This window comes from Trichosurus vulpecula, chromosome 7 (genome assembly GCF_011100635.1).
Source record: "Trichosurus vulpecula isolate mTriVul1 chromosome 7, mTriVul1.pri, whole genome shotgun sequence".
NCBI classification, from domain to species: Eukaryota; Metazoa; Chordata; class Mammalia; order Diprotodontia; family Phalangeridae; genus Trichosurus; species Trichosurus vulpecula.
In genome coordinates this window covers 175,469,149-175,489,292 of record NC_050579.1, presented here as the reverse complement: position 1 = coordinate 175,489,292, position 20,144 = coordinate 175,469,149, and the positions used below count along the sequence as shown (strand labels likewise).

The 20,144-nt window shown below is 38.9% G+C and overlaps 2 protein-coding genes across 3 annotated transcripts in view; one reads left to right on the top strand and one right to left on the bottom strand.

Moving 5' to 3' along the window:
- Nucleotides 1–260: 260 nt before the first annotated feature.
- On the bottom strand, nt 261–3,228 carry LOC118856586 (phosphoglycerate kinase 1-like). 2 transcript variants are annotated; one of them, XM_036766965.1, is made up of 2 exons: nt 3,126–3,228; nt 261–2,712 (listed from the first exon to the last, which is right to left on the bottom strand). In XM_036766965.1, exon 2 carries the CDS (start codon nt 2,648–2,650, stop codon nt 1,397–1,399), a length of 1,254 nt encoding a protein of 417 aa, XP_036622860.1. In that variant the 5' UTR covers nt 2,651–2,712; nt 3,126–3,228; the 3' UTR covers nt 261–1,396. The 2 variants fall into 2 exon arrangements, with proteins under 2 accessions (XP_036622860.1, XP_036622861.1); XM_036766966.1 differs by having other exon boundaries at nt 261–2,715; nt 3,126–3,148.
- A 77-nt stretch (nt 3,229–3,305) lies between these two features.
- The window catches only part of MANEA (mannosidase endo-alpha), a 101,452-nt gene continuing 84,613 nt past the window's right edge, over nt 3,306–20,144 (top strand). The window contains exon 1 of the mRNA XM_036766964.1: nt 3,306–3,394. The gene's annotated coding sequence lies outside the window, so the exon portion shown is untranslated. The remainder of the gene's footprint in view (nt 3,395–20,144) is intronic.

Below are 20,144 nucleotides of genomic sequence, written 5' to 3'. Positions count from 1 at the left end.
AAGTATATTGGAGTACATAGTACATGTAACTTATCTTAATAAAGAGAATAAATATTAATATTTTTATTTATAATTATTTTTGTTGATGATTCCTTTTAAAAGATGCCTTAAGCAATATAATACATTTTCAAGTGATTAAACATCTTCATGAAATTGATGAAATTGATGCATTTGCCAATATTGGAAGGTAGCTATTATTATAAGGAAAATTCCTTATATAGTATACATATGCAGGTAAAAGAGAAACAAAAACTCCCCCCCCCATTTTGAATCAGGTTTATTTCAACCACCAAAACTTAAAAATAATCATGTTAATGCATAAGTAATTACACAGGATAAAAAAAATCTCGATAATGTTTTCTTATAAATGAATTTCAGGTTATTTTGTTTATTGGGTTATTTTAGGGGAAAAAAATACTGTGCACTTGGCTGCGAAACAGAGAAACCTCACAGCAAAAAGTCCTTTTGTTCCATCTCTGGGAATCAGCCACCCTTGTTCGAGGTTATCACTCCAGTCCCTATGACATCATATTTTAAATTGAAATGGAAAAGAGCAGATCACATATTTACATCACTTGTATCCTTCTAGAGAACCCAAAATGTAGAGATGAAGCTGATTTTATATTCATTAGGCAAGTCCCTCAATGTCCCTGCAAAATAAGGAGCATAAAGGCAATAAAGGGAGACCTGAAGCAGGAGGTGGAGAAGTAAACACTGTAGTGCTACAGGACCAAACACATAGCAGATAGGTTCTAGGCCCAGAGGAGCTGAGTCTCAGCTGTGGCTGATCTGGATCCTAAGAGTTTAGGTTTTGTTACAAGTTTCCTCTCTCTGTCTCTCTGTCTCTGTCTCTCTCTCTCTCTGTCTCTGTCTCTCTCTCTCTCTCTCTCTCTCTCTCTCTCTCTCTCTCTCGGCACTCTTATGTTTAATTAACAGAACATAAGTAGCCTGCCCTCTGAAACAGTAATCATCTTGTTTCTATACCATGGGTAGTGATAAAACTAGTTGCTACAATACTAACAAAGCCGAATTGTACAGCTTCAAAAGAAAGAGAGAACACGAATAATAGAGCCTTTAACTTTTTCAGTCATAAAGATAAGATATAGAACACACAAATATTCTAAATTACAACAGTGGCAAAAAACAAGGTTTTCATACTGTATTGAAAGAAAGTCACTAAAGTACTAACAAAGCTGAATGATACAATGAATTTCAAAAGATAAATAGAATATAGTTAACAGCTTTTTTTTACTTTCTTTTACCTTTGTACAGGCAAAACATACATATATATTCTACAAACCACAACGATGTGTTTAGAAACACTAAAGAAGTTAAACTGGGGTCCCACAGTCTTATGGACTGTATACAGGAACCAATAGGTGGAAAACTCCATCCCTTAGATATTGCTCAGGGCAGTCACGCCAGGGAGGTCTTTGCCTTCCAGAAGCTCTAGACTGGCACCGCCTCCAGTGCTCACATGGCTGACCTTATCTTCAGTGTTCCATTTGGCACAGCAAGTGGCAGTATCCCCACCACCTATGATTGTGATGCAGCCCTTAGTGGTAGCCTCAACCACGTTGTTCATTAACTCTTTTGTTCCCTTCGCAAAGGTTTCCCACTCAAACACTCCAACAGGACCATTCCACACAATTAGCTTGGCCCGGGCCACAACTTCAGCAAATTTCTTGCTGCTTTGGGGACCACAGTCCAAACCCATCCATCCAGCAGGTATGCCAGACTCCACCGTGGCTTCGCCTGCATTGGCATGCTCGTCAAATTTTTCTGCAGTGACAAAGTCAACTGGTAGGGTTATCTTCACACCCTTCTTCTCGGCCTTTGTCATCAGGTCTTTAACAATCTTGGCCCCTTCTTCATCAAATAAAGAATTGCCAATCTCCATGTTGGAGACAACCTTAAGGAAGGTGAAAGCCATCCCCCCAGCGATGATCATCTCACAGACTTTGTCTAGCATGTTGTTAATCAGCTGGATCTTGTCTGCAACTTTAGCTCCACCCAAGATGGCCAGGAAAGGTCGCACTGGGTTCTCCAGGGCTTTAGCAAAGTACTCTAGCTCCTTCTTCATGAGGAAACCACAAGCTTTCTGGGGCAGGTTCACTCCCACCATGGAGCTGTGGGCCCGGTGAGCAGTACCAAAAGCATCATTGACATAGACATCCCCCAGCTTGGAAAGGGAAGCCCGGAAAGCCTCTACTTTGGCTGGATCGGCGGTGATCTTTGCCCCGGATGCATCTTTGCCTTTTCCTTCTTCTTCCACATGGAAGCGGAGATTCTCCAGCAGGAAGATGGAACCAGCAGGCGGGTCAGCACAGGCTTTCTCCACATCGGGTCCCACACAGTCCTTGAGGAACTCAACATTTTTGCCAAGTAAGGATTTGAGCTCAGCAGCCACAGGCTCCAAAGAGAATTTGTCTGGCATGGGAATGCCATCTGGTCGGCCTAGGTGGCTCAAGAGCACAATCGACTTGCAGCCGTGATCCAGGCAGTATTGGATGCTAGGGATGGCAGCCTTGATCCTCTGGTTGTTGGTGATCTGGTTGTTCTTCATGGGCACATTGAAGTCCACCCTCATGACAACCCGCTTTCCCTTCACATCTATCTTGTCCAGGGTGAGCTTTTGGGAAAGGGACATCTTCTCGGGGGCGCTGGGGGCAGGAAGGCCGGCGGGGCTGCTTCTGCTGGTCCTGCTGCAACCTACTTCCAGGGAAAAATAAAACATGGTCAACAGCCTTTGCGACTTTCTATTAACTTTGTTTCTAAGGTCAAGATACGCATATATATTCTATGAGTTGCAACAATTTGTTTAGAAACGCGAAAGGAGTTGTTAAAATGGGGTCCTGCGCTCTTAAGACTCGGGCTCTTCCGCAGATCTTCCTCGGGAGGCCAGTGGCTGGGAGGGAAACCGGGGAGGCACGGACCGACTCTTACCGGAGCCAACCCAACCGTAACCCGGCGGCCGTTTCTAGCACCCAGTCGGGGCTCGCGCAGGGTCAAGCCGGGCAGGCATGGCTCTAACATCGTCAGTCTCGCGGAGGGAACTCGCATCTTTAGTACAGCTCTACCTTTATTCCCCTTCATTGCCCCTCCACACAAACACACAAACTCACCCTTGCAACCACTCCGTCAGCCGCCCTCACAGCTGCATGCTCTTTGCACCGACGCTGACCCAGCAAAGCGCGTTCCCGCGGACGCCCACGAGGAGGCGGGGCCAGGGTTGGAGGTGGGGCCAGGGCCCGGTCGTGCGCGTGCCCTGGAAAGCAGTGGGGGAGGGGCCGCGGCTTAGTTCCGCGCGTAGGGTTTCGCGTTGCGGCTACTGCCTCCCGCGCTCCGTAGTTCTCTCTGTCTGGCGTAGGCGATTTCTCTACCTCCAGAACCGGTGAGTAGTGGAGCCTTGAGGCGCCGAAGGTTGGGGCGCAGTGACCTCCGGTGCTCCACAGTCCGTACGCTATCCCGAGCGCCTTGCCCAGTCTCTTAAGTGCTCCCGAGCTCCTAGGCCCCCCACCGCGGCCCCCGTTAAGGCGGCCGGGGGAGCCTGGGCCGAACCCCGCAAAGCCCGCGCCCTCCTGCCGGCTCGGACGTCTTCCCTGCTCTCTGCAACTGTCATCCTTCCCTCCTTCTCTCATCCTTCCTATCCTTTGCTCCGTTCCTTCCTACTTCTTTCCTTCATTACCTCTTTTGTTTCTTTCATCTTTCTAGCCTTTCCTCCCTTTTATTCTTTCCTCTTCTCCCTTCTCTTCTTCCTTGTCACTTTCATTTTCTCCCTTTCCTCTAATTCTTCCCTCATTTCTTCACTTTCTAATCCTTCCCCCCCTCCTCCCTTGATTCCCTTCCTTTAATTCTTTTCTCTCCCCTTCTTTATTCCCTTCCTTCTTTCCTCTCTTTTGTTTTTCCTTCCTTCTTGTTTTCCCTCCCTTCATTCCAGTTTGAAAAACGTTAGTGATAGACAACTAAATATCTCCTTCTACCTTTGGAATTAAGAGAGCTTTTCCTTATCTTAAACGGAAACCTTCCTCCGTTTCTCCCCTCCCTTTCTCTTTGCTCTCTCTTAGCTCCCTCCCTCCCCTCCTCTTATCTCTGACAACCTTTCACCTCCCTGAGGTACACCTCTCCTCTTCCTCCTCCTTTCCGAAACTCAGTTTTCAGTTGTTACTGCCTTCCCCTCCTCCCCCTTCCTCATAATGGACCATTGTTCGTAGTATTGAGAACTGTCTCTGTATTATCGCAGTTATTTATCATTTGTGCTAATTGGGGATTTGAGATGGCATCCCAGTAGTGTTCAGTTTTGAAATCGTTAGGTGACCAACTCTGGGGATCTTGTTCCTAGTTGAGAATTCCCCAGTGAAGAGAGGATAAGGTTATGACCCACAGCCTGGTCCTTGTGCTAGCATGATCGTGTTTTCCTCCCTCAAAATTCGTAGCAACAAATCTCCCATCCTAGATATGTATTTCTCTCGAAATAGTATGTTGGTGGTTTGAGGAATCCAAGGGGTGACCGTTTTCCTGTCACCCCTTGAAAGAGACTTGAAGGTCCCTCAATTATCACTGTTTGCTAAGAGTACTAAATTGCAGTTGTGCAGGACAAACCACTAATTTATCAAGTAGCAAGAATGTGCAAGGTGTTGTGGATGGACCATGGTTAAGGTCCTTGTTCTCTAGGAGCTTATAGCTAATGGCACGATAGTCATCTACACAAATATAATATCTTTTGGAATGAGAAAAATGCATAGGAAGGAACAAACCAGAAGCTTGAGAAGAGAGAAAATCAAGTGCAAATCACAGCCATTTACATTTAGAAACAAGGGAGTTAATAAAGGGGCGTTAAAAATATGAAACAAACTCCATTAAGTGATGACTTAACCAGTTTGTTCAGGTTTTAATCAAAAAAGATGATAATGATTTAGATGAGTGATTTTAGATAATGAACTTAATATTTAACCTAGTATTAGAACTTGAAAATTAGGCAAGATTTAGAACTTGGAAAGGAAAGAGTGATAGGTTTAGAGTCAGAGAACCTTGGTTCTAGTCCCAGTCAAGGCACTTTACACATAGCTTGATTTTTGGCAAGTCGTTCCTGGGCTTCAGTTTTCTATTTGTAAAATATAAGGTTGAGAAAAGTTCTGAAGCCCCTTCCTACTCTAAATTTGTGGTCCTAAGAGCTAATTCAAATCTTTTAACATGGGGGGAATAGGAGGCTTCTTCAAATATCTGAAGCCAGAGAGTCATTTGGAAAAGCGATTGGATACGTCCTTTTGGCCCCATAGTACTAGGAGTAATCACTAAAAGTTATGTAGAGATAGATTACAATTCAAAATGAGGAAAAATTCTCTAAGTTCCAAAAGTAGAGAGAGACTGCTTCTGGAGATATTTAGTGATTTTTTTTTTCAAAATGGCTAGGTGACCACTTGTTGATTATGAAGAGCAGAGTCCTGTTCAGGAATAGGTTGGACTAGATTATGTCTGAGGTACCTTCCAACTCTGAGAGTGTTGGTCTATAACTTGGCCAGGGTTCTAGTTTCTGTTTTATAAATAAATTGAAAACCAGCTGGGATAAGATATTAAATATGTTGTATGCAAAACCTGGCATCCAGGTTTATTTTAGTATTGAAAAAAAAAACCCCAACCCTCATTTTTAAAAATTGTGGTTCTCTTGTGTAAAAATTCAAAACGTAAGAACATAATGGGGGTGATTAAGATTTAAATACTCAGTGTTTGAAACAAGACTAGAAAATATCAGCTTTACTATCATAACATGGATGATAGGGATTTTCCTATTACATAAAAATAAGACAGTTACGTTGATGTTGACCTTATTTAAGTTCATATTGTGTTGCCAGGCTATAAGGGGAAGGATCATCCAATGCCTTTAGTTTTTGGCTAAACAACAGTCTCTGTGTAATAATTTTTCACAAAATTCTAATGTAAGCATGACTATATGTTCTGTGTCATTAAGACCTCAGTAGTGTGTTATAGAAAGTCAGGCTTTCCTAAGGACTGTGATCACTGTCCTGGACTTAAGTAGGGGAAACATCCATTTCTCAAATGAAAATAAACTTTAAAGCTTTATTCTCCACAAGCCCTCCACCAGTGCCAGTTGTCATCAGTTAGGCAATGGTTGGTTACCTTGCTCTCATCCCTTCCAGTGTTTGTCAGAGTAATAAAATGCATGCCGCTGAATGAAAAAATAAAAGTTTGAAACCATTGCGTAAAAAAGTTCTCTTTAAACATCTAATTCTGTTTGGAAGCATTTATTTTGTCTCAAAAATGAATTTAAATTACTTTTGTTACAGCTTTTTAAAACTAGTCTTTCAGTTCCTGTAGTTATATATTTTCTAGGATCTAAAATGACAGTAGTACAAAAAAACCAAAACTTAATAATATTGTGTATTTTAGAAATAATTATTCTCCTCAGTTTGTTTAAGTTGCAAAATTTATCAAAGCTTCAAACTTAGTAATATCTGTTGAAAAAATTTTGGATTTGCTATGGGCAAGAAGAATGAGGTTTTAGAAAAGACCATTGGATTTAACAGGTAAGAGATCATTACTAACTTTGGCAATAGCAGTTTTAGTGGACTGAAGGTCAAAATCCAGATTGTAAGGAATTAAGAGAGCGAGAGATGATGAAGTGGTGGTGCCCACTTGTAGATGTTTGGCTACAAAGGTGAGGAGAGTAGTTGTCAGGTGAGATCAAATGATCAAATGAGGATTTTTTTAGGATAGGAGGAGACATGAGCATGTTTGTAGTCAGTAGGAAATAAACCAGTAGAGAGGGAAATATTGAAAGTAAGTGAAAGAGTGAGGATGACAGAAGAGGTAGTCTGTTGGAGGAGATAGTATCAAATAGCATCCTTGAATAAGTAGAGGGTGTTATAGCCTTGGTAAGGAGTAAGGCCACTTTATAATGTGAAGCAGAATTGAAGGAGGGAAAAATAGCAGAAGGCACCAGAGTGATGGGAGATGAAGAAGAGAGAAGAAGGAGTTGATAATGAGAATGGGCTTAATTTTTTTTTTTCTGTAAAATATGAAGCATGATTCTCAGCTGAGAAAATGGAGGGAGGTGGAGCCATGGGAGGTTTGAGGAAGGATGAAAAGATTTGCAAGAGCCTTTATGGAGAATGGGATGTGAGTTGATATGGGAGCTATAGCAGGATTATCTAGCAGCAGTGAGAATCCATTTGAGGTTATATATTTTTAATGGACCCAGTGGAAAGGTGGTAGGATTTTCTCCACCTTTCCTCAGTAGCGCATATATATATAGGAGTGGATGGTGAAAGTGATTCAAGGCTGGGGCTTGGCCAGGCTGAATCCAAGGTGATTAGGGATTCAACAGGGGAGGCTGATGCAGATTTGAGGCAAGATGGGGACAAGAGGACTGGCTAGTACAGGGAAGAAGACCTTGGAGAGAATTGAGGGGTCAAGAGATTGGAGGTCACAGTGTAGATGAAGAGTAGGGAAGGCAGAAGGAGATGTGAAAAACTAATAGATTATGGTTAGATTAGGGGATTTCAGAATTCTTAAACATGAAGGTGGTACATTTGTGGGTGATGGCAAGAGCAAGGCTTTGACCTCTGTGTGTGGCTAAGGTGGAGTGAAGGAGTAGTTCATGGGAGCTAAATAGGGTGAAGAACTGAGTGGTTAGGGTATTTGAGGGAGAATCAATATGTACATGAGGGCAGGAGTTGGAGAGGAGAGAAAATTTGTAAGTCAGGTACATTGAAGAAGGAAGGCAAGTCATCTGGAGTCTGTAGACAACAGCTACTTGGATTTTGATTGGTTGGTAGATATGAATAGCATGGACCTCAAAGGAAGAGAGGTTACTGAGTGGTGAAGGAAGGGGGGAGAATAAGGAATTGGCAATGAGGAGCAAGGAGTACTCCAACTCCTGAACTGAGGAGAGGAAGTGAAGGTGCTTCCAGCACTGGAAAGTGGGGCCAGGGAGGCTGTGTCATCATGGGGAAGCCAAATTTCAATAAGAACTAGTGGATGGAAGGAGTGGGTGAGGAAAAGATTTAAAATAAAGGAAAGTTTGTTACCTACAGGTGTTTTTCAGTTTCCTTTTTGTAAAATGGGATTCTCTGTACAGGTTGTACCCCACATCATTTTCTTTTCTCTCATCTATTGAAATTCTGTCTATCCAGCTTAAGTGCCAAATCTTTAGTGAAACTTCTCTTTATCCCTTTGGACACTTGCACTCTTTCAGCATATTTTTGTACCTGTGTTATATACTTATTGCATTCTAACTTAAATTCTATATTTATTTGAATATACCTTATCTTCCTTACTAATTTTTAAGTTCCTTTTAGCTCCCTCAGAACCTAGGCCTTGGCCTTCTCTGGAGTTGTGTGCGCAAGATGTGTTTGTCAGCTGAATGTCGTTGAATTAATTATATTATAAAACCAGTTAAAGTTTCTAGGGGGAAAAATGAAGTATGAAAACAAAATACTGGTGTACCAACCTTAATGTTTGGCTTAGCAGAGGTGGGGAACCTGTGGCCTTCTAGGTCCTTGGATGCGGCCTTTTGACTGAGTCCAAGTTTTACAGAACAAATCCTTTTATTAAGGGGATTTGTTTTGTGAAGTTTGAATTCAGTCAAAGGGCCACACTTGGGGACCTAGAGGGCCACATCTTGTCCTTGAGGCCACACTTGGGGACCTAGAGGGCCACATCCTGTCCTTGAGGCCACAGGTTCCCCACCTTAGGGTGGGGCTTAGGCTCTTAATGATTTGAGCCTAACTGAATGAATTATAGGATCAGAATTTTAGAGTGACTCTATTGTTAATGATAAAAAAAAAAAATTAGAGTTTCCTAGTTCAGTCCCCTTATCTTATAGGTGAAAAATTGAATCCCTGAGAGGACCCAGGACTCTATTCTATATCTCTTATCCTCAGTTATAGATATGCCATTTTACCAAAGTTTTTTGTGCAACAGTTTTGTTTTATTAGATGCTAACCATTATTGTATAAGAATAGCTTATAAAAAAGTGCCTCTTTTTTTAAAAGGCTGTGTTTGAAATTAGCTATTTACAGCTTATTATATTAAAATGTATATGAATGCTTGTTTTCCTCCTCATTAGTATCTTGAAAAACCTAAATAGATTTCCATTTCTAGCTAATGTGTTTTCTAACCAATGGTTAATTGAGAGTTACCACATATAAGAATTATTTATATTAAAGTAATAACCGGATTCCAAAGACATTTCAGGCTATTGTAGCATCCCAGTGTCATCATTATGAAGAAAGCGTTTTGGTACAAGATTCTTAAAATGCAGTTGTATGTGGTCTTATTCAGCTTCATATCCCCCAACTCCCCTTCCCCTTGCCTAGTACAGTACCTTGGATATAGTAGGTGTTTAATAAATGTTTGACAAATTGAATTATTTTTAAAAAATATTTCAAATACTTGAGCCTTCTGCTTGTTTGTATTCATGTAGCCATCTTCATGGGCTCTGTTTAATTCTCTTTTCTCTAAATAATGTTTTTACTTTTACATAGTATTCCATTATAACCAAGATCATACTGATATGAATATTCTGTTCAACAACTAAGATTGTACCCTATATATGTGTGCCCATCTTTGTGATTCCTCTACGTGCTGGCCTGTAATTCCAGGGGGTGGGGGGGTTTATCTAGAAAGCTGAAAGCCTTCCTCAAATTCTCTTGGTATAATGAGATGCTAATGGAGCATATGGGCTGACTCTTGTTTTTAGAATTTTATAGAATCATAGAGCTGTGAGTGACCTAACAGATACTTTGGTTCAAACTTTTTCTACAGATGAGAAAATCCAGTTTCAGAGAAATTAAGTGACTTGACCAAGGTCACAAAGGTAGTAAATGGTAGAGCTAGGTTTGAACCCTGGCCATCTGACTCTCAAATCCTCTTCTCTTTCCACTGTACAATTTGTTCAACCCATCTAATTTTTTTTTTATCATACATTTCGTTAATTCTCTCCTTTAAAAAAATTTCTCCTGTATAATTGCTTTTTTTGTAGAGTACTCATATTTATGAATTTCTCCATTTCCTGTTGATTTATATTCACCTTTAGTTCTTCTGAGACAGTGTTTTATGACTGTATTAAAAACCTAAAAATAATTATTTGTACTGAAAATTGTAAACCAATGATAATTTTTTTTTAAATACCATCTTTAGCTTCTCTTATGATTTCTTTTAAGGTATTTTTTCCCACCCTACTTGTAAACGATCACTGAAGTTATAAGTATTAGGATACCAATTCTGTTGAGAATTTTAGAAACTGTACCCCATTCCTTTGGTTGTGCTTTTTGGGAGAAGTTTAGACAAAAATAATATTTAATACATAGTCTATTCACTTTAAAATTATCGACCTCATCCTTTGTGTAAGGCATTTTTTTGTTGCTATGTGGGATACAGAGATCAATTTGGCATGGCCTATGCTAGTAAGCGGTTTATAACTTATGCTAGATGGTAATGTGCAAGAACTTCCTAGTGTTAGAGAGGCAATATGGTGGCATAATAAATTCCTGTATTTGAATTTTGGAGAGACCTGAATTAGAACATCGACTCTGACACTACCTGGTTCTCTGACCTTGAGCAAGTCATCATTTCTCTGAAACTCTGTTTCTTCTAGTGGGGGAGTACTTGCAAAGTATATAGGGCAGGAAAGGTTTGGCATGGAAATGCTTTGTAAACTTGAAAGTGACGTATAAAATGATCTATTATTTTAAGGAAGATAACAAAGAATAGATAAAGGAGCACTGTATATACACAGTTGTGGAAATAACCTTGGACTTGGAATTCCTTGGGCTCCAAACAGCCTGGCTGTGTGATATGAGACAAGTTGTTTTCCTTTTCTGTAAAATGAGCATAATAATCATCGTATTACTTGCCTTGCAGGGTTTCTGTGTAGAAAACCTTTGGAAAACCATAAGATACTTTATAAATCAGCTATCATTTTCATTCCTTCATTAAAGTTCTCTTCACAGTTCTCCACAGTGCAGAGGTCACCCTGAATTCCCAAAGGTCATACTAAGGAAATGTGAATTTTGATAGGTCCTACCAAGCTAGAAAAAATATAAAAAGGGTGTAAGCACCAGAAGGTTCACCACCAAATGTTGAAGGGTTTTTGGCCGTAGACTCACTGGAGGAAAAAACCTAAGGTGATGAAATATTTTGAAGTTTTAGAATAATTCTTATTAATAGTAATAGCATGTAGTAGATAACCAGTCTTTCCCATTTTTAGAAATGAAAATTAAAATGTACAAGTTTTTTTTAACATTAATTTGCACATTTTTGCCCTACTTTTTTATGGTCCTGATTTTAAAATGATGTCACCAAAATATTTACAGTAGCAATTTTTCTAGTAGAAAGTAAGTAGGAAACAAAATAAATGGCCATCTATTGTTTGAGTGATGGCTAAACAAACTGTAGACTTGACTATAATGGGATATTACTGTGTTTTAAGAAATGATCAACAAGAAGAATACAGAAAGTGTCCAAAAATTTGGTGGACTGATGCAAAATGAATTATTTAAGCAGAGCCAGGAAAACAGTATATGGTCTCTTAGAGGCATCGAACTCAGGCTTAGGAAAACCAGGTTTAAATGTGATTGGGAAATCTTTAACAAAATAAAATAGAAATACAATACAGCATAGATAATGTTAATTTGTCCTTTTCTGAGTCAATATGGCTCATAGGGGTCTGGTTCTGTTGTGATTACAATAGTGAAAATAGAAAGAACAACAGCTAATTGAAGATGAATGTTGTTAAGGTAAAAAAAAAAAATAGTTTGGTCCCAAAGAAGAAATCTGATTAGAGACTCTCTCCTTCCCTTTACCACCTTTGCAGAGGTTGGGATCCACTAGTGTGTAACATTGCATCTCATGTTAGATTTTTTTCAATGTCTTATTTGGTTGATTTTTCTTAAAACTTTGTTATAAGCAATGGCCTTTGGGGAGGGGGCGGGGAGGAATATGGGGAAATCTAAATTATGTAAAAATCAAATCCACAAAAGTTGGTATTTATTTCTCTTTAAAGAGTCAAATGAACCGGGGTTAGGTTTAGTTTTAACAAGTTTAGCCTAGGTTCAGGGGTGGAGAACCTGTGACCTCAAGGCTACTTAAGCAGGTTCCCCACCTTGCCTAGCTTAAGCAGCTGTTTGACAGGTAATCTGTCTTAGGACTTCCCAGTCATGGAAAAGGGTTGGATAGGAATAAATGAAAGGCAATCTTGATAGCCTTTCTATCTTGCCTCCTATCTTGATAATCTTATGCCTTTGTATATTATTTTTGTTTTATTTCCGTAGTAAAGTTTTTTTTAATCCTGACCACATCTCATTTGAATTTAAGAAAGGAAAGGGTTTGTTGAAACCCAGGTGTTCCAGAGGTTCAGAAAGTCAAACCTACTCCTGAGACTTAACAGCAGCGAAAGAGCAAGAACCAAAGTATAACTCTGAGATGGGGATTTGGGTGTTTAGCAGCAGAAACTTCTCCCAGCCTCTGAGGGACATGCTTATTATATAACATAACAGCTTATATAACATGATACATGTGAAGGGCTTTCTTTGTTGTCTCAGTTTGCTGACTTATATTTAGGTGTCTGAAATGGAAAGATTTGAGTGATTCTATCTTTGAATTTCCAAAGCTAGTTATTAGGGACTCAGAGATATATGACCTATTTATGACTCATGGTTGTTGCTTTTTGTCCTTCATTCTTGAAGAGGACCATGACTTCCGGAAGGTGGCTGCAATGACATACAGGTGAATTGGATTTAAGTGAGAGAGGGCTGTGCAAAGTCACCATCCTCACTTGCTCTTCCGAAGCCATCCGGGTCCAGGGGCATGATATATATCAGGAAGACTGGTGATGGCCCCATCATTCCTGGTATTGGAAAGATAACTACAAAAAAAAAGGTTTGAGCTTGTAATGTTTTCATTATCTGGGCCTAGCTTCTTGGATAGTTCAGAGCTGGGGTTTTTGCAGAGCCATCTCAGACTTTAGTTCCTCTCTCTCAGGAACTGCTGTTAGTTTCAGATTATAGGATTTATTTCTTTATAAAGGTCATGCACTACAGAGACTGATAGTAGCAGCTAGCTGAAGGGCTTCAGTGAACAGTTGTATAGTTCAGTTCTAATGGTCCTCCGGGGGCCATACTGACACACAGTTGGTCCCTTCAAATGTGTGCTTTATCCACTTTGCTAAGATTTCATTTATTTATTCATTCATTCGTTTATTTGTTGCATTAACATTAGCAAAATTAGTCCATAGTTCTCTTTCCCTTTTTTGTCTTCTCTTGTCTTGAATAATAGAACCACATTTGTCCCTTAAAAGGAGTTTATTAGAATGCCTACTATAAATTATTGAGAATTTTAGTAATATAGGTTTTAATTGCTCTTAAACATTTGATAAAATTCACTTTTAAATCTGTTTGGGACAGGGTTTTTTTACTTTGGTAGCTCTGTTTGTGGCTTGCTCAATTTCTGTTTCTGAGACTGTTTCATTTATTTTCTAGATTAGGATGTTTTATAAACCATCTATTTCCTATTAATTCTGTTTTGTGGGCCTTTAATTGTATTTAGTACTCTGATTTTTAAAAGCTAAATAAAAACATGCATTCACTGTTTTCTTTGAATTTACCTTGTTCTCTTTTTAAAATTTTGGTAATTTGTTTTACTTGCTTTTTTAATCAAGCTAGCTTATGGCTTATCAGATTTGTTAGTCTTTAAAACAATTTTGTTTCCTAGTTCTCTAGTTTTCATTTTGCATTTTTTCTAATTCTAAAGATGTCTATTGTGTTTTTAATTTTCCATTTGAACAATTTATTTTTCTGTTTCATTAATATGTAACAGCTAGCATTTGTATACCACCTCTTTTAGATTTACAAAATACTTTACGTATATTAACTTATTTAATCCCCACAACACTGTGAGGTAAGGTGCTGTTATTATCCCCATTTTACAGATGAGAAAATTCATCTGCTCAGTCATACAGCTAGTAAGTATCCGAGGTAGGATTTGAACTTAGGTTTTCTAGACACTAATTTCAGTACTATATGCACCAAGTCTCCTAGCTGACTCACTAAACGTTTTCAGAGAGAGAAAATTTTCTCCAGCATGCTACTTTAGCTGCGTCCCATAAATTTTGGTATACTTGTTGTTGTCATAATCTTTTACACTATATAGCTATTTATTGTTTCTGATTTGTTCAGTAATCCACTTATTCAGGAAGTCATCAAATAATCTCCACTCTTTAAAAAAAAAAAACAAGCAAAGGCATTTATTGAAATGGTGCAAGAAGCAGCAATTATTAGGTGTACTCTTCCATAAAGACATACTTTATTGGGAAAATGGACATAATATAGTATATAGGGAACATAGGTAGAAGAGCATACAATATAGGGAGTGCTCGTGGTCAGGGTAAATAGTGGCATAGATTCTCATGTGTCTGATACAGGGATTTTAAGGTTTTCTGAAGATGTTATCATACTGTTCCTATAAGCCCTGCTCCCCACTATACTGGCATCATAACTACTGACTGATATCACTCAAGTGTGTGTATGTTGTTGGACTGAACCCTGCTTTCCCACATAGTCTGCCAGACTGTCTTACACTTCTGACTCATATGAAATGCTTGGCATTCTCTAGGGAAAGAGTAGGCCTTGCCATTTTCTTTTAGCTAAAAGGCTTTCCTACTCTGCCCCTCACAGCTCTTCTTTTAAAATTAAGGTTGTTTTATGGGGGATCATGGATGAGGGAACCCCCTTGTAACAAATAAGCACATTCACACAAAATAAAGTCCTATGTTACCCATTTTCAAAAATATATGTCTCATTCTCTACCTTGAATCTATCACTTTTCCATCAGGAGGTAGGTAGCTGCTTTATATTGATTTTGGAGAATGGTGGCTGGTCTCTGCATTGATCAGAGTTAAGTCTTTTAAAGTTTTTTGGTTTTGCAGTTTGTTATTATTTAAATTTTTTTCCTGGTTCCGGTAATTTCATTCTGCAAAAGTTCATAGAGAGAGATGGAAGATAAACAAGGAATGGAGATGATAGAGGGGGTAATTTGCGAGAAAAGATGGGATAGAATGGATTCACTTGTACAGGCAGAGAGGAGTTTGCCTTACCAAGAAAAAGGACCAGTTCATTATGTGGGACCATGCTGATGGAGACAAAAGACTCAGAAAGCATCTAGGGAAAATGTATTGAGGAGGGAGGAGAGAAGAGGAAGCTATTAGCAAATAGTCTCAATTTTTTTAAATGAAATATGAAGCAGACTTCTCAGTTGAGATTGTGGGGAGTAAAGGAATTATGATAAGTTTGAGGAGAGATGAAAAAAGCCACTTTGGTGAAGGAGATAGTGAGTTAATTAGGGAGGTATAAAAGGATTACCTTGCTGCAGTGAGGGCCCAGGTGAGATTATGCAACATAAATGTTTAGTAAAACCAGTCAGGAGTTTTGTAATTTTTCTATAGCTTTATTTAGCATAAATGAAGTCAGTAGATGGTGCGTATTAATTGGGGGCTAACTAAGGCTTTGCAGGGTAAGATCAGCATTAGGATTAAAGGGACTAGAGATTCAAGAGAAGAGGACCATGTATAGTTGAACTGGCTAACTAAGGAATAAAGGAGGAGAATGTAGCCAATGGTTTGATGATGGCCTGGGAAAGAACTACGGGGTCAAGGCAAAGGGAGAAGTGTAATGACAACAGATTAGTTCATAAAAATGGAAGTGGAACATGTGTTAGTGATGGTGAGGTTATGAGTATAACTGTATTTGTGTATAGTTGAGGTGGGGAGGAGTAGGTTGTGGGAAAAGTACAGTTTGAGGAACTTGAAGGAAGGGTGTTTGAGGGAGTATCATTATATATATGTTGAAGTCCCCTAATATAAGGGCAGGAGTTGGAGAGAGAGATAGACTGTAAAATACTTCCAGAACTAGTTGAAGAAAGAAGGGGGAGTGTCCTCGAGGTCCATAGACAATAGTTACCAGAATTTTGATTGAGTGGTCATGTGGGTTGAGTGAACTTCAGAAGAAGTCACTGAGTGATTAACATAGAGAGAGAGAGCTTGGAAATGGTAATGGGGAGCAAGTAGTATTCCAACTTCCCATCTCTTACTGTGGGTTAGGGGAGTCAATGAAAGTACAGTCATTACTGGGAAGGGTGGTTGGCTAGTATGTGTCCTCAGGAGGGAGCCAGAAAAATCAAAGTTTTTTATCTACTAATATGTGTGTATATATATATATATATATTTCAGAGATCTCAGTGGAAGAGGTGGGATTATTTTAGAGTACATTATTGGAGAAATTGGATTGAAGGAAATTGGAATAAGAGAGTTGGCTGTGGGAATAGAGAATGAAGTTTAAATAATGACAGAGCTAGGTTAAGTATCATTGGCATGGGAAGGAAAGGATGGAGTGGGTAAGGGAGGAAGGAATTTATTTAATACCTACTATGTACTAGACACCATGCTAAATGCCTTACAAAGATTATCTTATTTGATCCTCACAATAACCCTGGGAGGTAGGTACTAACTAAAGGTTACTAGCATCATTAGAGGGTCTGCCTCAGGGTGGTAGGCAGCTCAGTTAACAGGGACATGTGGGGGGAACTTCTTTTTTTGTTCTTCTGTCCCCACAGGCCAGGCTAGGAGATAGGTGGAGGGAGTAAGAAGGAAGTTGTCTCTGTCATATGCAGGCAGGAAGGATTCCCTGTGAGTGAGCATGTACAGACTAAATTACACTGCCATCTAGCATGCCTCAACATACACCATTTCACATGCCATCCAGCTATTTTTCTTCTCTCTTGTAAGGTCACGGGGGAATAAGATCATCCCCGCCCATAAATAGGCCTCATATGGAGCCCATGAAGGGAAACTTGCTTGCTTGTAGGAATGCTTACATGCCTTTTTGTTAATTTCTAATTTGGCACTGAGCCTAAAGAGTATATATTCTGAGAGGTGAGATTTTGCTTTGGGGGCTTGCTTATGAGAAAGACCTGATTCCCTGGTCAAGACTGAGTGGCCATATGTCCAGAGCTCCTGACTCCTCAGAGGTAAAGCCTCCCTCATTTCGGTGGTGGATGTAAAGCTTTCACTCAGGGTATAGAGCCGTGTCTGTTGGTCATTGTTTCTCTTTTCTGTACTTTTTCTGTTTAATTGAAAAAGATTATTGACCCCTGAAACAGCTATCTTTCCTTAGTAAAGCAGATAAAAGAACCTGCACTAGCAACAATCCTGGGTATGCCGGTGTGGTTGCCATTACATCTCTCTCTCTCTTCCCTCTCTTTCCCTCAGGCAGCTTCCCATTAGTTTGTTTTTGTTGTTTTTATTTTTACCTCTTGCTCAGGGCTTTGTAATCAAATCAATGCTATTCTTGGAAAGGATGTATCAATTAATTATCCTATGGACCAATTCACTGTTGCTTGTGATTTCTTAAATCATTCTCTTTTCTGGTCACTACTCCCATTTATGGGTGTTCTCTCTCATTACATTTTAGGCTGCTTCATGGTTGGAACTGTCTCACTTCTGTATTTGTGTCTGCAACAGGTCATACAGATGGTGGCACATTTTAAGTGCCTACTGAATGGTTTTTTACATTCATTTACTGAATTTACTTATTCATTGATTGTTTTCCATGTATTCTTTTATTGAAATGTGAACCAGAGCCAAGCCACCATGATTCCTAGATACCATTACATTCTTATAGTATCCCAGTGCCATGGCTGTCATCCACCCTAATTCTTCTCAATTTGTGTAAATATCTTTTTTTTCTTATTCCATAGTATCCATTGAGCGTATGCTCTGTGCATGTGCCCTTCTAAGGGCTTAGGATACAGATGCAAAAATTAAATCACTCCTATTCTCAAGGAGCTTATATTCTGCTGGGAATATGAAACATTTATTAGGGATATTGAGAGCTGTTGATGAAACGAAGTTCCCGGGCCCAGATGAGCTACATGTTTGGATACTAACAGAAATAGCAGGAATTTTGATAGTGGATTACTGAATCGCTGTTAAGTTCTATTTGATCATTGAGAAGAGAGATACCACAGGACAGGAGAAGGGCAAAAGTTCCAATTTTTTTTTTTTAAAGAGAGACAATAGAATATACAAACATGTAGGCTAGTGAGCTTATCTTCAATTTCTGGTGAAATTTTAAGTATGTATTTAGGGTGTATTGTTTAAAAAAATCTTGAAAATAGAACAGTGATCACAGCTACTGTGGCTTCTTCAGGAACAACTAATGTTAAACTAACCTTGTTTTTTTTTTTTTAAAGCATTGGTAAATTGGTAAATTGTAGAATGCTGCCGGTATCATTTACCTAGATAGCAAAGGATTTATTTGATTAAGATGTCATACTCTAGTGGAAAAGAAATGGGCTAGATCATAGTAAAATTAGATGGATCCAGAGTTGATTGAATGGTCAAACTTGAAAATAATTATTAATGTTTCAATATTAGTTTGGAAAGAAGTTTCAAATAGAGTGCCTCAGGTATCTGTGCTCAGACTTGTACCATATGACATTTTTCTCAGTGATTTGGATAAAGACCTAAATGACATGCTTATCAAATTTACATATGGCAGAAAGCCAAGAAGGCTAGCTAATCATTTATTGGGTGGCAGAGTCAGGATACAGAAAGATTTTTAACAGGTTAAAACATTGAGCTGACTCTAACAAGATGAAGTTTAATGAGTATGAATGTAAAGTGTCAACATGGGGAATACATGAAAGATTGAAAAAGATGCTGGAATTTTAGTGGACTATGTCATAAAATATAATATAGCAGTCAGAAAGGCCAATATCTTCTTAGATACAGTGTTCAAATTTTGGAAGGATATAATATGAAAAGATTTGATAGAACCTTTTATATTCTTCATATTGAAAAGATATAAAAATGTGGTCTAGATGATATTAAAATAGGATAAATTTGCGGCTAATTGAATGGCTGTACTCAAAGAATCGTCATTGCCAACTTGGAAAGTGTCTAGTGGAACGTCACAGGGAACTATACCGGGTTGGACATTTTTTTCAGTGGCTTAGATAATAACATATACTGCATCCTTAGCAAATCTACAGATGTTATGAAGCTGTTGGGTACTTGTCTTACAGGATGACAATCAGGATGCAAAAAAGATTTTAAACCCAATTTAGATGAAATTAATAGGGATTAACATGAAGTCATACTTGGGTTTAAAGTGTTGACTTCATGAGAAGATGGAAGAGGAATAGATAGCAGCTTAATGGGGAAAGAAAGGAATTTTTTTGTAGACTGAAAAATTTGTTAGTCACTAGGATGAGAGAGCAACCAAAAACAGCTAATAGAATTTGGGCTGCATTAAGAGTCATGGTTTCGAACCAGGAGAACATTGTACCCAACCACAGATATATTGATTCTGTGATGACTAACCATGGTAGACTTGGCTCTTCTCAGCAATACAAGGCTCAAAGACAGCTCCAAAGGACTCATGATGGAAAGAGATACCTACCTAGAGAAAGAACTATGGAGTCTGAATGCAGATTGAGGCAAACTACTTGCTCTCCTTGTTTTTAAAATTTTTTTTCTTCTCTCTTTTTTTTTTTTTTTGGTTTGTTTCTTCTTTCTCATAATTCATTCCATTGGTCATAATTCTTTACAATTTGACTATCATGTAAATAAGTTTAATGTAAAGGTACATGTAGAATATATGTCGGATTCCATGCCATCTTGGGGAGGGGTGAGGGGAGGGAGGGGAAGAAAATCTGGAATTCAAAAACATACGGAAGTGAGTGTTGTAAACTAAAAATAAAAAATCTTAATTAAAAAAAAATTGGGAAAAAAAAGAGTCGTGGTTTCTAGAAACCAGAAGGTGATAGTTCCCTTTATTATGTTTTTACTGTATTTGTAGTGCTGTGTTTAGTTTGGTAATCACACTTTAGGAAGGACGCTGATAAGCTAAGCTAGAGAATGTCTAGAGAAGGGCAACTAAAATGGTGAAGGACTTTGAATTTCATGCCATATGAGGATTGGTTGAAACCCCTGGGTTTGTTTTGCACTCAAGATAGAAGACTAGGTTGGGTCCAGGATTGGAGGAGGAGGGGAACAAAAGATAGTTCTCAAGTATTGGAAAGGCTCCCCCCACTTAGAAGCCTCTTAAACCTGTTCTGTTTGGCCGCAG

Excerpts from the sequence above, each read along its gene's own strand:
- LOC118856586 (XM_036766965.1), bottom strand. The coding sequence starts at position 2,650 with ATGTCCCTTTCCCAAAAGCTCACCCTGGACAAGATAGATGTGAAGGGA.